This window comes from Centruroides vittatus, unplaced genomic scaffold (assembly GCF_030686945.1).
Source record: "Centruroides vittatus isolate TY-2023 unplaced genomic scaffold, ASM3068694v2 contig_1157, whole genome shotgun sequence".
In the NCBI taxonomy this organism is placed as follows: Eukaryota; Metazoa; Arthropoda; class Arachnida; order Scorpiones; family Buthidae; genus Centruroides; species Centruroides vittatus.
Window position 1 is genome coordinate 359,420 of NW_027120743.1, and position 17,611 is coordinate 377,030.

General features: G+C 29.3%; 1 protein-coding gene across 1 annotated transcript in view; it reads right to left on the reverse strand.

Moving 5' to 3' along the window:
• LOC136979621 (spermatogenesis-associated protein 22-like) overlaps positions 1-17,611 on the reverse strand; it is a 93,197-nt gene that overhangs the window by 15,834 nt on the left and 59,752 nt on the right. Inside the window, exon 2 of the mRNA XM_067275648.1 lies at positions 1,292-1,447. Within this exon, the coding sequence (XP_067131749.1) occupies positions 1,292-1,447 (156 nt within the window). The remainder of the gene's footprint in view (positions 1-1,291; positions 1,448-17,611) is intronic.

Here is a 17,611-nt window from a genome sequence, read left to right on the forward strand (position 1 = left end):
TTCGAGAGTCTAGCCTCGGTTAACACAGAAAGTATAGGGAGTCTATGGACGGTCTTACCGAGTAGCTTGTTCGGAAACCGAGTTATCGTTCAGCTGGAGCAAATATGGCGTTCAAAATTTTGTTCGTAACCAGAGATTTGACTATATTAGTAAAATTCTAAAAAGAAAAAAAATGTAATCGTTAATTTTGATACGAGACGTTCTAACCAAAATATAATTATTTATCCAGAAAACAATTGAAGATGCCATATTAAAATGTAATAAATTATCGATAAGGCGATTTGGTACGACAGTCAAATGCTTTAAATCAGAGATCAAAATAAACAACAATTGAAGATTCTATTCACAGTCGTGTATAATGCTGTCCTTTGTTTTGAGTAAATTGATAGCAAAATGAAATTTTAAATTACAATACTGAGCAGGATAATGCAAATTAATAGCTGCCGAAAAGCAAATGTATTTGTATAGCATCATTCAAATAATTTCAACCAGTCCAATAGCCAGAAATAAATCACTGTGGCTAGAGGGGCAAACCGAAAAAATTGACTGGAATTTTTCACTTTTCTAGCCAGCATAAGCATATTGGCTACAGTCAAAACGTAAAAACGCAACAGTAATATAAGTTTACGTAATGAAAGTGAAAACGTAGGCTATGTACAGTACTATGCACATATACAGTTTATACTGCATATTGGCAATGCCGGTGAAATTGAGAGGATTAGCCATTTCATAACCCCATAGCTACGGTTTTGATTTCAACATAGCACTAATAGTCGATATGCATTTTTAGACTGTTTAGGAATAACAATTACAAAAGAAATGAACCATTGTTTAGGTATAAATCTCCATTTTATAATTAGAGAAAAAGTGGGGATTAACAAAGAGGAAGCTTTATGTTTAATATATATAAAAAAACTTCAAGAATATTGATCTTGAACTTATAGATCTTGGCAGATAAAATCTAATATAGTAATCGCTTTTTATACAGACAGAGATCAATATTCATTTCCATGGTCTTCGTGTAATTGTATAACGCTGGTGCACGAATAAAGCAACCAGCTTTTATTGTTGGTTGGTTTATTCGTAGGATTAAATAGGATTATGAGATAGTAGTCATCAATAGTTGTGCATATTCTAAACTAAAATGAAGGCTACATAAACTAATAAAATTACAGATTGGATTTTGATATAGGTTTATTTTAGATAATATTTACTATTAATGTTTAATAGTAAATATTCTAGTCTTATTAAATTTGAAAAATTAAATAAAGAGATCGATATCGTTACTTACGTTGAAAATTATATAAATTATTTGGCATAGGCATTAATTGAAGTCGTGAAGTAGACTGATCAGAATTAGCTTGAGATAAAATTTCATTAAAAACTGGTTGACTTGGTCTTTTTAAATTGTATGGTGATACGAGACGTTTTTTAGGATCAAAACTTGCTGAAATAATTAAAAGAAATAAATCGTTTTTATTTCTAAATATGCATAATTCCTAATTTCTTAAAAGTATAATTATATCAATTAAATTTTATTAAATTAAGTTTCAAGATTAAAAACAAATTATCTATATAGTACATGTGTAATTACGTGCATATTTAATTTTACAAATAAATTTTGACATAAGATGGTTTTTAAATATTGCATACATTTGAAAGCTGTGGATGTAGAATATAATAATAAAAATCGGCTAAACTTAATTATTACGATAATACGATTTCTAACTTTTAAATTTTCTTAGTCAAATCAGAAAATTAATTCTCATCATGTATTTGCCACAAAAATAGAAAAAAGCCTTAATGAAAATCTTTTCGTAATAAACAGAGAAGTATCGTGAATTTTTTTCATTTTGTTCCAGAGCGTAGCAAGAGGATGGATCGACGACAATGTTTACTATTTCTATTTCGATAATTTTTTAATTCCCACATTTTAGAATAAGCCGTAACCAAATTAATTAATTTCTCTTCAAGAAAACTGTTTTTTCTTTCGTTCATATACACCGAAATAGCCATGTTTGAACTGTACACACAGCGGAAATGTGGTAAGGAACTGATCAGCAAGCGCAATATAAAGTGTGCTTATCTCTGCATAATGCTTGCGTGTTTTACTCATGCATTAGTGCTTCTCAAATAGTCATGATGTAACAGAATTTGAAATCTGAGTAGTCGTTTGAGAAATAGTAACTTCTTATGCACGAATTAGGTGAAAATGAGGATTCAGAGTAAGCTGATTAATTTTTCTGTTAATCCGTGTTATGTATGATATTGCTGATGTACTGTTATATGTTTATTAACAATATAAGACTGCATGTTAGAATGTTATTTGTTTAGTAATAATCTACTAAACTTTGTGTAAACTAATTATATTTACTAGTCTGTAAGATAATTTTTCAAAAGGATAAAATATGATCTGTTTGGTAAGCCTGTTATATAAGGATTACATTCGGTATTAAGGTTTTATCATCTGTAATCACGTCTTATTATTTTATAACAAATTATTTTACAAAATGGTCTGTAATAAAATTGTTTCCGTTTTTGCAGTAAAGAAGTAGTGAAAATAATTTTTTAGTCAGAGAAAGAATAATTTGATTAAGAAAATTAAAAAGGCGGCTAATCGTAACGGTTGTGGTGTGAATATTTTTATCGTAACATTAGTTACAATGTTTAATCTATGTTTATTAATATTGTAAACTCTAGATAATAAAAAGTATTGAAAAGTTTTATAACATAAAGCGCAGGAGGAAAAGAATATCTAGTTAAACTGTATAATATCGATTTGGTAAATTTGGATTTTGATAATCTGTTATGAACATTATCTTAAGACGTTATTTGCAATGATTTCTATAAACAATTCTAATTATAATTAGTTGAAATGCTATTTATAAATCGATCAGTTCATTAATCAAGAAAGTAATTGTTTTTCATTATTATTATGAGCTTAATTATTATCTGGAAATCCCAACGAATTTATTACATAAACCAGAGATCTCAAAAATACTCTCTTAAGTTGGTTTATTACATAAAATAGCTTAAGACATCAGATCTTAGTCCAACAGAATATTTGTGGAGTATAATGACAAAAATAATCTGCGGTAAAAACAAGCATTATTCTTGTGTAAACAAGTTAAAATTAACTGTGGATGCTTGGGAAAATACTGAAGTGAAGCAATTACAAAAATTTATTCAAACTATGCCTGATAGAGTGTTTAAGACAGTACCTTCGGGATCGCTGAGTTATGCTCCTTTATCCGGACTTCTTTCTTATCGAAGTACTGAGATCACCCAGGAATTTGATATGTTATTCGATTCTCTCAACTTTTTTATGTAGGCTATTAGGATATCTATATAACTTATAACGCATTTTGAAACTTTAGAATTCATTATCACATAATTTTTATGTACAGTAGAGCGTCGAAAAGTGGAACCAATTGGGGACTGGGGCTCTTCCAGTTAATGATTTGTTCCAGTTTCCGACTTTGTACGAAAAAATACATTAACCTGTCCGATGTTCAAATTTTTCTCCGTTGCGTATCGCTTCCTGTTGAATTTTTCTCCGTTGCGTGTCGCTTCGTGTTGAATTTTCGTCGATTTTAAGCCTAACGAAAATTTTTATAATAATCATCGAGGCTATCGTATCGTTAAAAATTATTTCTGCATTTTGTACAAACAAAATAAATATATTAAAGAATATAAAAAACATGAAAATTATACTTTAGAAGTAAATTTAGTATCAAAAACACTCGATTCAGCACGACACAGTCCGACTGAAAATCGTTCCACTTTTCGGCCATTCCACTTACCGACGTTCCACTTATCGACGCTCTACTGTACTTGCATATTGTTTTCCATTCTTACGTCATCAATTTTATTATTCTGTGGAATAATCGATAAATATGCATACAGTATACTAGTCACATTACTTTCACTTCTCCCCAGAAATACGTAAGGGGTCTAGCTGAAACGATGTTTACACCTTTTGAATGCTCTCTAATAGAGAGCATTCAAAAATTTTGGAGCAAAGGGGAACAAAAGACGTATTCTGGATAAAAGATGGAGCAAAGGACGTAGGTCTACAGTATAAGAAATAATTACAATATCATCCTAAAGTAAGGTCGTGTGATCACCCCTTCTCATCTCGAGATGAGGACGTGTAAGTCATCTGAGCTATTCGTTCATACATATTTTATGATACCTTTTTAATATGTAATTGCTCTGTTAATAAAACCTTTTACTCGTGATTTTGTAAGAAATTTTTTGATTATTCGTGTATTAGAAAACTGACCAATGGCAGATTTTTTATCAAATTTCAACAAATGCATAAGTGTAGAGAGCTCTATCGCATTTGCCCATGTACTGTAAGATTAAAGATAGATCTTTATAAATCTTCATTAGGATAGTGTTTTCTTAAGCGAACTGCTCCCTTATCCGATGCTGTTAAGTGGACTCGACTGCATTATTATTATTATTAGTAATAATAACTTAATTATAATACAGTACTTCGTTACAATTTTTTAATTCTTTTCCTGATATATATATTAAATATTATTTACTTGACTATAATTTAATATAAATAGCAGAACAAAGAATAAAAGGCGCTTTCCGCCTTTTATTCTTTGTTCTGCTGTTAAGACAATAAACATATTGAAAATTACTTAAATATATTATCTGTGTTTAAATTATAATATTGTATGATTATAATATTAGTTTTATAATAATATTACATTGTTAATAAATATTTTTGATATAGTAAATATAATGATGACATATCTTTAAATCACAAAGAAATCAAACACAGAGAGCTAATGTTATTATTAAAAATTATGTAATTATATATGGGTCTATATATAAATTTCTAATGAAATGTTTTTATCGTATGTATTTAATATAGCGAAATACATATGATAAAAACATTCCATTATTCAAAATTTAATCATTTTACTGTGTTATAAATGCCGATATTTTTTTGTAGTTGTATAGCGTTCGGAAGCAGAATTTGATTTTCAGTTTCAGTTACGAATTCTTTATCTGAAAAAATAAACTTTCGTACACAAGCCAGATTATGATACTGTTTATCTCATCGAAAATGCAGAAATTTTTGTGGTTAGTTCTATATGTAGTTGGATCCTTTTCGTAACATACTTTGAGTAATTATGGGAAACATTGCTTAGAAAAGAAATATATCCGCATTGTTTCCGTGTTTTATTAATATAATGTTTCCCTAAATAATAATCTGGGAACTTCCTTTTTCTTGATCATGTGATTAGTTTATGGATTTTTTTTTTTCAGTGAGAATAAAAATTACCGTTCATCAATTCAAAAAGAGAATTTTAAAAAGTATTATATGTCAGAATGGATTGGTTCTTTATCTAATCGAGATTTTTGAAACTTTTGCTTTTTTTCATTTCCTTTTAGTTTTTTGAATAAAGTTTTCAAAATTTCTTAGCATATATTTTAGGCTTGTATCAACTCATTAGTTAAATTTCATTTGAACCAAAGTATTATAAACTTCATATACTGTTGAGTATGGTTCGCTTCCCAATCCAGTTTACTTTTTATAATCTTTTCCTGCTAGCAGCACCGTATTTTCCCAATCGGTCAGTATTTGAACTATGGTTTTTATTTATTTATTTATTTTTTATTGCCTAAAACATGTTTCTCGTGATCTGGAAAATGTACACATCAAGTATGACGGCATTTTGCCCACTGGAACTCTCCGCAAACTACTTTGTATGGGATATAGTCGTTCCTCCTATAATGTAATATGTGTTTCCTAGAAATTACCACGTTATATAATTTTGTGCAATAAAAATAGCAGTTCTAACGGGGAAAACAGTGCTTTAGGAGAAGAATAGTGCCGATAGGTGAGGTAAAGAGGCAACCACAAAACTTGAAAACTATATTCTAAACTTTTTATTTGCATTACAGGAAAACTGACTGTTATATGAATGAAATTAAAAGTAACGAACATTCAGAATTTCAACTCTATATGCTATTTCTAATCTCAAAAATTTAGACAGTACTCTTTGTAAATATTACAATGAACTATATTTGAAGATGAAGATATTGATAAAACTGAACTTAAAGAAGAGATAGTTAATCTTTCTCACCTATTACCAGTAGATATTAAGAGTTCAAAAAGTGTTTTAATTTTAAACATAATATTAATTATGTTTGTTCATTTCCAAATGGTAGGTACAGTACATTCAGCTTCCATTTACTTTTAACAATGCCAATTATAATAGTTGCAGCTATACATAGTTTTTCCAAACTGAAAATAATTTTTAATTAATTTCAGTTTGGAAATTGACTAAAGTAGCCTATGAGGTAATTATAATTACCGCATAGGCTACTTTAGTCAATTCGCAATAGCAACATTAACAAATAGCTATATTGAGAGAGGTATATTTAATAAACTGTATTATCGAGATGCCACGAACATTTTTGTGAAATTACAAGCCTGCAGAATTTTTTAAATAACATGGTGTTACATTAACATGTAAAAATTTTTTAATAAATAAAAAATTTAATTAAAGTTTCTACTAAAAATTATTAAGTATTTTTTATTTTCGTGTTTTGTTATTATTTCTAGGCATTTGCTTGAATGTGATGTATAATTTGTTTAAAAACCACGTACGTAATATTTAAATACATACATTGTACGTAATTAACATTGAAACTTTGGTGACAGGTATGAGATTTGCCTGAGGCTCCAAAACTCTGAAAATATTGTTATTTCAAGCTTCTCCTCATTTCTCTTTTTGTCCACTACTTGAATTTTTACGAACGGGACATCTATATCGGTATTTTTGTTTGGGATACTGTATTAAATATCAAGAAAAGTACACAGATACAGAAGAACAGTGCAATACACACCTGTAGGGAAACACACGTGGATAAATTGGGGTCATAAAACTTATGAGGTGTGCATGTGGTATGTATTTTTCCGCAGGTCACTACTTTTACCTGAATGACTTTTTCATGTTCACCTTATATTACTCAGTAGTGCAAAGCTTAGTCATATTTTTAAAAATCTCTGCAGCTAACATGATTTTGCGTTTTTGTTATTTTATTTCCTTAATTTTCTATTGCTTATACAGAACTTCGAACATCAGAAAAAAACATTATAACAAACGAAAAGTATTTTAATTTGAATCGCTTTATTCAGTAATACCTCGACTTACGCTACCCCGACTTACGCGAACCCGGATTTACGCGATTTTCAAATCTCGTCGATTCGTCTTTTATTTGAGCGCCACGCAACTCTTGACTACTCACTCCCCCCACACTATTGTTCAGCTTACATGTTCGGACATGTCGCGCGGAATTGACGCATAGCTACAATTTATTTTGTGTCATTTATTTCTGTGTTTGTTATATCTACGGAGACTTGAGAGACTCTACTATGTCATCCAAACGAAGTAGAACTGATTCTTCTGCATCGAACAAGAAAAGAAAAACTTTATCTTTGGAATGTAAAGATAACATTATCAAAGACTTCGATACAAAAATGAAAATTTGTGAATTGGCAAAGAAGTTTGATCTACCGGAATCGACGGCCAGAACAATTATAAAAGGCGAAGAAAAAATTCTCGAAGCTGTGAAAACTTGACAGAAGGCCCCAGTTCAATTGAAAAGGGGTTACAAATTTTAGAAAATATAGACTCCAACGAAGAGCGCATTTCTTCTACAAAACGAGAAATAAAAAAATTATTAGCATGCTACGAGGAAATTTTGCGGGAGAAAAAAATTCTTTGAGCCGTCAGACAAATTTGTTAGATTTTATGAAGCCTTCTACATCAAAATAACTTCGGTTTACAATTTTAATAATATAATTTGTTATACATATGCATTATCTAAGATTTTATTAAACATTTTTTTCTAAATTATTGTTTTCTGTAGTCTCCGGCCCCAATTAAAAATATTTTGTATGTATTTATATGCGAAATTATACCCCGACTTACGCGGCAATCGTTCGGTCCTACCTATCGCTAAGTTCGGGGTATTACTGTACCGACAAAAGTTGAATAATGTATATTTATATTTCATTGTTAACGATTTGACAGAACAATTACGATTCAAAATAAATAAGACTAAAATAATGTAGTTAATTTTAATCTTATTCTTTTACTTAATTTATATTTCATCTATAAAGCTATTTTCAGTTATAAAAAAAATTAAAAGAGAATGTTTTTAATCGTACAAAAATTAATACATTATTATTTAATATTATTCTGTAGTTTATTAAATTTTAAAAATAAAAAATTTAGCATGGATTAGTAATAAGTTATCTATCACACTTTTATTTTCAATTTGAAAAACAGCAAAAATGCATTTGTAATGAAAATTTAATCATTGAAGAAATATAACAAAGATTCTGAAGCATCATTAAGAATTTATTACAGAAATAAAATAATCAATATAATAACATATTTTATATAACAAATCTATGATAGAATGAAAACTAGGAGTGTAAGGAGTTATATATATATATATATATTTATAATAATATTTATACACTGCTAGTTATATTATACTGTACATAAGTTGAATACACTGCCAGTTTCAAAAAAGAAAAAAATATTTATTTTGTTTTTCGATTCTTCCCGCCCTGTGGGCACTAAGTCGGTCTTTTCATCATACCCATGGATTCGGTCAGGTCTGCAATGAGGGCGATCGTGTGGTGAGGGATACGGACAACATATCTGGAACAGACCACCCAAGAAAAATTCCTGGGGTTTTTCGCCCGTCCGGATTAGATACCATATCTCCCAGAGCGACAGGCTGACGCCTAAATCGCCTCGGCATCTGGTCGTCGAAGCGAATATATCAGAAACAACTATATTGTGTGCTAGAAAAATATATTATATACAGTGTATACACAAAAAAGTTTGTATTCCATATAGAACATATAGCATATCGTCGAATAAGATATAATAATAAAATCTCGTAACTTATTTAAGAAATTTTACCTCTGCGATATGCTGAACATCTTTACAAATTGTAGAACTTATCATTCATAAATGGCATGGTTACTTTTCTGAAGCAACAATTATGAACTTAAAAGTATTAATTTATATTTTATTTCCAACAATGAAAACTTGTTAACTCTACCTATATAAACGATATTTTTACTTAAACTAATTTATTTTTAGTTGAACGTTTTCATTACAAACAATAAAATATATGAATGGAGATTTACTAGTCTCCAGTCTAATAGATTTTATATAACTTGCAGCATTGAATTTTGTCCTTATCTCATGCTAATAATTTTTCTAGAACATCTTCCTATACGCGAATGTAAAAAAAAAAAAAAAAAAAAAAAAAAAAATTAATAGTTTTAAGCTGTATTATTTCATTAATTAACTTTTATTTTTTCCATGTCATTTTAATAGTAATTACCGTATATATTTTTCGAAACTTGAGTTCTTCCACAATAAATGACTATCATAGAAATGATATATATACACAAAAGTTGAGCATTTGACGGAAATTAATATAAAATATAACTGAAAAATTATTTATTCGGATTATTTTTTATTTTATTTTAGTATTTATCTATCAAAATTTAAATTTTTGAGCAATATAATTCTTTGGGTATAGTCTTACAATTAAAATATTTAACAGAAAATAGTTTAATTTATATATTTCTTTCAATTATTTTTGATTCTTATTCGATTCGTCATGAGCTTAAATAGAAGTAAGTTGATTTCTAGTTAAGATAAATTATTTAGGAATATTTTTCGATATATTTTAATTTATTAAATTTAAAATCAGCGTATTTCTACGTATAATTGTTTTCATGATCAAATATATATTTTATAACAAAATTCTAATTATAAGAACTTTAAAGTTATTAATAAATTACTATTTTCTTTCCGTAAAATATAACCTATTTTGTATTTACGAAGTAGGTCAACTGCGAATAAATATATTTCTTAGGTTCATGTCCTCAAGTTCGGTTTAAATATGTAATCAACATACAAAATACAGTATATTTACTGAATTTAAATATCGAAATTAATAAATATGTTTAAATTTTCATTGATAATTGTAATTTTAAGTATAAAAAGTTTTATTCAATAATAGCACGGTTTATATATTAAATAATTTAAATTGAACTGTCTGTATTATTTAATAAGTTACTGATATCAGCCATTTATTTTATTTTAAAAAATAAAACGATTTTAATAAATTTTTACAATTATAATGATGAAATTCTTAAAGTTAATATAAAATTTTAAAATGTTTTTTGATCATTATAATGCATTAATTACAAATATATACTATAATTGGCATATCAAGGTTAAAACTTATTGACCTATTACAAAATTTAATACATTTATATGAAATATCATAGTTCATTTTGAAATGCAATTTTAAAATCTTTTTAAACAGCATATTTAGTTCATTTTAAATATTTTTATATAGTTTTGAATAGAATTTTACAAAAAGTAGAGTACATACGGTAATCGAACTAATAAGCTATAATCAAATACAGCATAATCTCGTGGGTGTAGAATCATAAGCGGCTAACTATGAAACTGTAATTTTCTGAAAACGATATTTGAAAATGGGATCAACTGCAAATAAGAAATTTCTGAAGGGCAATTGCGAATCAGAAATTTGCTACTTTACATAATCGTCTGGAATTTTACATATCTGCTTAAGGTACCAAACAGAACTTGTTTAATATAGTAGGAATACTCTATTATTGAAAAACTGCAAAATTTAGAGTTAGCCACTTATTCAAGATATTCATCTAATGATCTGATTAACACGATTCAGGTTAAAAATCTCATATAATTTATGGAATTGATTACGGTTCTGAATTTAGGCGTCTTTATATTCTTTTATTTCTAGGTTATTTACACAAATACGGATCAATAAAATAGATCCTCGCTAATTTGTTATACAGGGTGTTTTACATAAGGTATTACAAGTCAGTGACTCGGAAAATATACTTCTAATAAAAAAAGAAAAATTGATAAGAATAAAGGTTTAATATTTCTGAGGGGCCTTTTTAATGCCGTCAAAACAGTCTGGCCCATCCCCTTCTGGGTGAAGTGGAGGCAACTTCAAAACTTTAAATGAAATCCCTAATTTTTGTTCTTGGATTCTCTATAGAAAAATAATATTAAACTAAAATTGAGAACGTTTTTTTCAAATAAATTATGTAATTTCAAAAGTTAAAGCATTTGTATTCGTACGTATTGAAAGATAACGGTCTAATAAAACTACAACTTTTTTTAATGAGCTAATTAATTTCTATTCTTTTAGTTTTTTTTTCTAGTTATTTAACAAATAATCAAGCAGATGTCTATTTTCATCTAAACATTTTAGTAATCGAGTAAGTAACAAAGTTTCGCCGAACAGACTGAAACATTTCTGGTGTTCTTTTAGCAAATGAGTCGCTTATTCTTTGCTTTACATCTTGAATCTTGGTCGGTTATTGAAACAAATCTCATAAGAAATAATCAATTGGGGTCAGATCTGGTAACCTAGATGGCCATGAAATTGTTCCTCAACGTCAATCCATCGTTCTCCAAACACGTCACTTAAATTTACTTTTTAAAATTTTATTCAAAAATAAGTATTGCTTTTAAACCAGATTAAGAATTCGTTAAAAATTAACCAGTAACAATTTTGAAATGTTTTCAATTTTAGTTTATTATTTTTAATGGAGAATCCAAAATTGTAAAAAATTCAAAATTTAGAAGTTTCCTCTGTCCTGCCCAGAAGGGGATAGCAAGGCTTTATTTTTACGGCATTAAATATTAAACTTTATCATTATCATTTTTTAATAGTTATTACAGCTTACATGAAACATCCTGTATATTACTATACAATTAAAGAATTATTATTTCACATATTTATACATCCATATTGGCGAATAGTACTTTTTTATGGCCTAGTGCCAAAAATAATTTGACACTCCATAAGAAAACCTCAACTCTTAAAACATTTTCTCTAAAAGCTGTGAGACCTAGGCTACAGTTCCATTGTCCCTATTATGGTTCGCTCTGTACATACAATATTATATACAGTGTATATTATATGTCATTGTACTTATACATTATACAAATATACAGCCCATAATGCCTCGTATTGTATAATTGGTTAAAACATTATTCTATTATCAAAATTAGATCAAAAATAGATTGTTGACTTTCGTATCAAGTCCCATTAATTATACTATTAATGTGTTCTATTTTATTATTAGTCGTTTTATTTATTTCAATATGCAAATAATTTGACATTCTTATATTGGTTTCTATCTAAAAAGAACAACACAAATAAACATGAAACATAAATATGAAGAATAAAAGTAAAACGAGATATGATTAAACAATTTAGCATATTTACATTTGTGATTACTTTCATTCAAGAATTTCACTTTCATGCAAGATTTCATAAAGATTATGTTCAATTGGATTCTGTTTCATTCTACGAGATTGCATTCCTGTTATCATTAGGCCTACATTGTACCTTTTACGTAGTATCTTTTTTATTTTTTAATAAAATAATCACTATCTTAGAACATTCATGTACAGTACTAGTAAAGTCCACTAAAAAAGTTCATCTACATGCGTGAGGATTAAGCAATTTCACATGTGATATGAGTCCGTTTGCTTTGGAATCAGAGCTAAGATACAACAATATAAATGAATTGTTGAACAGAATAAAGAGATAAATAAAAATCAATGAAATTTTATAAGCCTTTTGCATTGAAAAAGATGGCTTATAGAATATAATATTACATATAATCATATACAGTATATAATCAAGGCCGGCTCTAGGTACCAGCAAAGCAAGCATTTGTTTGGGCAGCACATTTTCACAAGAATAATCCTATAAAAAATAAAGACATTTTTAAAAATGTAATTGTAAGTTAACTTTTAAATAATGACATTTTGCATTTAAAATAAGTTAAATGAATAAACGATACTTTTCTAAGCCAATTTTAAAAAGTAAGGAAGTGGAAAAATCTAGAACAGGTCCTGCATATACTATATAATGTTAATATATGGTTTTCTTTGGAGAAGTAATTCTCTAAAAATATATTCACATTGATTTTTTACAGTATATAAAACAAGTAACAAAATAAATTTTCAAATAAGTAAAGAATAATTTAAAAATCTATAAAATGTATTATTATTTTTTTTTAATTTACCAAAATAAATTATACAGTATAATAAAATTTTTATTACAATAGCCCTCTTGGGATAGCGTAATGAAAACCTGCAGTTTCGCTTTCCCCGTAGTTTCAGTTACCCGAGATCATCTGCGATCCAAAAATATTAAAACGAAAAGTCCAGAAATAAACAATTCATAAGTTTTAAATTGCGCGCTGTTCTGAATAACAGGATGTAATCATTTATTTATCCAGTGTATCCATGTGTATACGCTAACGCCCATTAGTCACTTATTAGCTGTCTCGGTTATCAGATCGAGTGTTGCGTATCGCGGTGCTTGTATTCAAGTAACCCTTATTTTACGCAAGAGCAGTGATGCTGGCAATTCGGATTTGCCAAAGAGAAGCATTAAAGCTCCTCTTTTAATTGAAAAGGTAAAAGTATCTCGACTGAATTAGGAAAAACATTGTATACTGTGACTATATTTGCATATTGAACATAAACGTACTCAGCAAAAATATATACTCCAGTAACCACCACCTTATAAGTTGCCGAGGGAATTTTTAATTAAGAAAACTAACGTTTTCGATCTATTCCATAGATCATCTTCAGGTTTAAACTGACGAACAAAAAATAATTCCATAGAATAGAACACAACATATTTAAATTAAAAAATACAGACAACGGAGCAACTAATTAAAATGAGAGTTAAAGCGTAAAAAATACACAAATGTAAAGTAACAGACACATAACAATTCCAAAGTTATTAGTACAAGCTAACACCATTTAACAGATAATAAAATATTAAGGTTTTCCAAATACAAACACGTCACAAATCATGAGCCATTTGTAAGTCTCTTAATTGCAAACTTCCAAGCTGACGGTAATCCCTCCGCGTCCCTGGCGTTAATGCATCTATTATCGAGTCTACTCTTGTATATTTCCAAAGGAGAGATTAAGAAAGAGGATAAAGCTGGGGTCTATAGGATCCCTTATGAAAACCAGCAATTAGGATTAAAACAGGAGTATATAGGGGTCACAACGAGAAACTTAGGTGTAAGGGTCAAAGAACACAAATATGATGTGAGGAAAAGTTCGAACGCAACGGTACTGGCTCAGATGAGCCAGGCCGAAGGATCCGTCGTTGGATGGGAAGAGGCGGAAATCGTCAGACAAAATATATTCTCCAACTTTAGCAAAGACGGCGGAAAAAATGGAAATATACAAGAGTAGACTCGATAATAGATGCATCAACGCCAGGGACGCGGAGGGATTACCGTCAGCTTGGAAGTTTGCAATTAAGAGACTTACAAATGGCTCATGATTTGTGACGTGTTTCGTATTTGGAGAACCTTAATATTTTATTATCTGTTAAATGGTGTTAGCTTGTACTAATAACTTTGGAATTGTTATGTGTCTGTTATTTTACATTTGTGTATTTTTTACGCTTTAATTCTCATTTTAATTAGTTGCTCCGTTGTCGGTATTTTTGAATTTAAATATGTTGTGTTCTATTCTATGGAATTATTTTTTGTTCGTCAGTTTAAACCTGAAGATGATCTATGGAATAGATCGAAAACGTTAGTTTTCTTAATTAAAAATTTCCTCGGTAACTTATAAGGTGGTTACTGGAGTATATATTTGCATAACTTTTGTTATAGTGTATTGTTATATTGTTCTATTTTATTATTGTTGTTAATCTGCGAGAGCCTAATTTATAAATTAAACTTTATCTTAGGTATAGTATTTATGAAGTTCGTAATAATCAATTAATCACTTACAATGATATTTTTAGATACATATATACATATTCTCACGCTTATAATCCAAAAATCTAAAAAGGGTGAGCAGCAGGCAAAAGGATACTACAGTTTTACAAATTATCTATTCAGCAACTGATATTTTTAATATGTTTTATTATTTATTAATCTGATATTTAATTACAACTGTTCAGTTATTAAAGGTACAGTACTTAGGTATGTTCATAAATCCATGAATAATTTCTGATCGGATTATTGAAATGATTTAACAAAAACACTTAAGTTCCATTTTTAGCATTAAAGTAGAAATTCCACAATGATGTAAGCAATGTTTGATTTGTAAGCCTTATTTTATATATAATTTAACTAAAAAGAAATCCGAAAATTATTAAGTTTTAAAGAAATAGGCCTATTTCCGTTTTTTTGTTATAATTAAACTGTCCAGCAGGATAATGCATCGAATTGTTTAAAGTCAACAGAGTTAAATGAACATTATGTGAGATTTATGACAAGATTCAAAAGTTATTATTGAAAATATATGACGTGATTTAATGTAACATATTTATGCAATAGGAAAGCAACGTAGAATATATTTATTATAACCCTTTCCGCCATAAGGACATTAATAGGACATATTTCGAGATATTTGCTTCCACTAACAGGTAATTTACAAAAAAAATTCGGTAAAACTTAAATTTCAGCGTTCGAATCGCAGCATCTAAATTGTGAATAAACAAATCTTTTGTGAGCAGAATTAAAGCACATAAGCTGAGAATCAAAGATACGGTAAAAGAATTGCGCTAAACTACGCAAGGTCGCAGGAATGACGTTCAAAAAAAGTATTTCGAAAACTGTATTAAAAAGCAACTTCCTAGGAAAATTTTTAATGCTTTAAATCTTTCTGTTCTGATTTATGAGTAAAACTTTAAAATGGGAACAAAATTTACAAAGCGGAACATGATTTGGTAGGCAATGCCAAGCACAGAAACGTTTCTGACCCATATTATACAGATGAAACCATCAACGCAGAAGTGTATCTGAACAAATGCATAAAGAAGGGATTGCTTTTTTTTTTTTATACTTCAACACCATAATATTGATAAAATTCTATTTTGGCCGGACATGGCAACTGTCTATTAAGTGAGAAACGATCGTTTATCTAAAGTCCAAAAATATTCAGTTTGTATGCAGAGATAATTATGTCCCAAACGTAACCTAAACACGAGAAATTGAAAATTTCTGAATTTAGTGTAATGCTGAATACTGACGGAGTTCGAGAAGTCGAAAAGTAAATCATCATTCCGAAATACATAGACCAGAATCAGTAAGAAATTTGTACATAAATAAAAATAGTAATAAATATAAATAGTAAGAAATTTGTACATAAAAATTCAAAGGCAATTAATTATCTGTTAGTTTGATTCGATGGGTGAGGCAACGCAACATGTGGGCGATCTGTCAAAGATGAAATGTCTCCAGGAAGACGTTTACGAGAAGTCGAAGTGTGCTAAAGCATGATGAAACCCAGAAAACACGTGTCCAGTCCGTTGGTAATGCGCGAACCTAGGACCAAGTCCAGTGTTCATTAGTTTTATCCACTCAGCCATTGGATAATGCGTGGAAGATGCTTCTGGCTGGGGGAAGATTTGACTACATTAAGTGGTCAAATCTGCACTGGCCACATCAAAGAATTATTATGTAATTACAAGGTCTGCAAGTAAAAACTGCATAGGATTCTTATACATTTTCTTATAGATTTCAACTTGGTAAAAATGAAAAAAATACCAAAAAATTCCATCTCGTTAATTTTTTTAGTTACACTGAAGTTTTTGTTTGTATTTAGCGTAAAATTTCTAGTTAACTTAAAATTTAGTATTTTTTTATTTATTTAAAAAATGGTCTTAAAACGAATACTTCTCACATTAATTCTATCAATTATAGCTGGACTTGGCAATAAATAGAAAAAAATGTTAATGGTTGAAGAGAATAGTGGTAGGGGGAGTTGGATTAAGTAGTTTTAGCGTTAGGAAGAAGGTCGCATGATCGTGTAGAAACAGGTTAAAAGTTGATAGGATCAAGGCTAAAAAACAAAAACCTGCTATCATCTGGGACCTCATTTTCGTGGTACAGGCATAGAGAGAGAGAATTTACTCAGTTTTCTCCAAAGAGGGAAATCTGGTGTATTACAATAAGCCAGATTTCCCTCTTTGTAATGATGTTCGTGGGCTCATGAAGTGCGTTGAAATAGAATATGATTCATCAGAATGGCTCATATTCATTGATTCGTCTAAAACTAGCCTCAAAGCAGTCTTGTTGCATAATGGAAATGTATTTGCATCTCTTCCTATGGGACACTCGGTTCATATGGGAGAAAACTATACTGACTTGGCCACGATCCTTGAGAAAATCAAATATCAAGAGCATCAATGGATGGTTTGTGGAGATTTCAAAATATTAACCATGTTGTTGGGTCAGCAGGGAGGGAAGTTATACAAAATATCCTTGCTTTCTTTGTTTATGGGATAGTAGAGCGAGACAGCTGCACTGGACAAAAACTGACTGGCCACCACAAGACAGTTTAATCCCAGGCGAGAAAAACGTCATCAATACGACATTGGTTCCCCGAGAAAAAGTGTTATTACCACCTCTACATATTAAATTGGGGTTCATAAAGCAGTTTGTCAAATCACTGCCAAGAGATGGGGATTGTTTCAG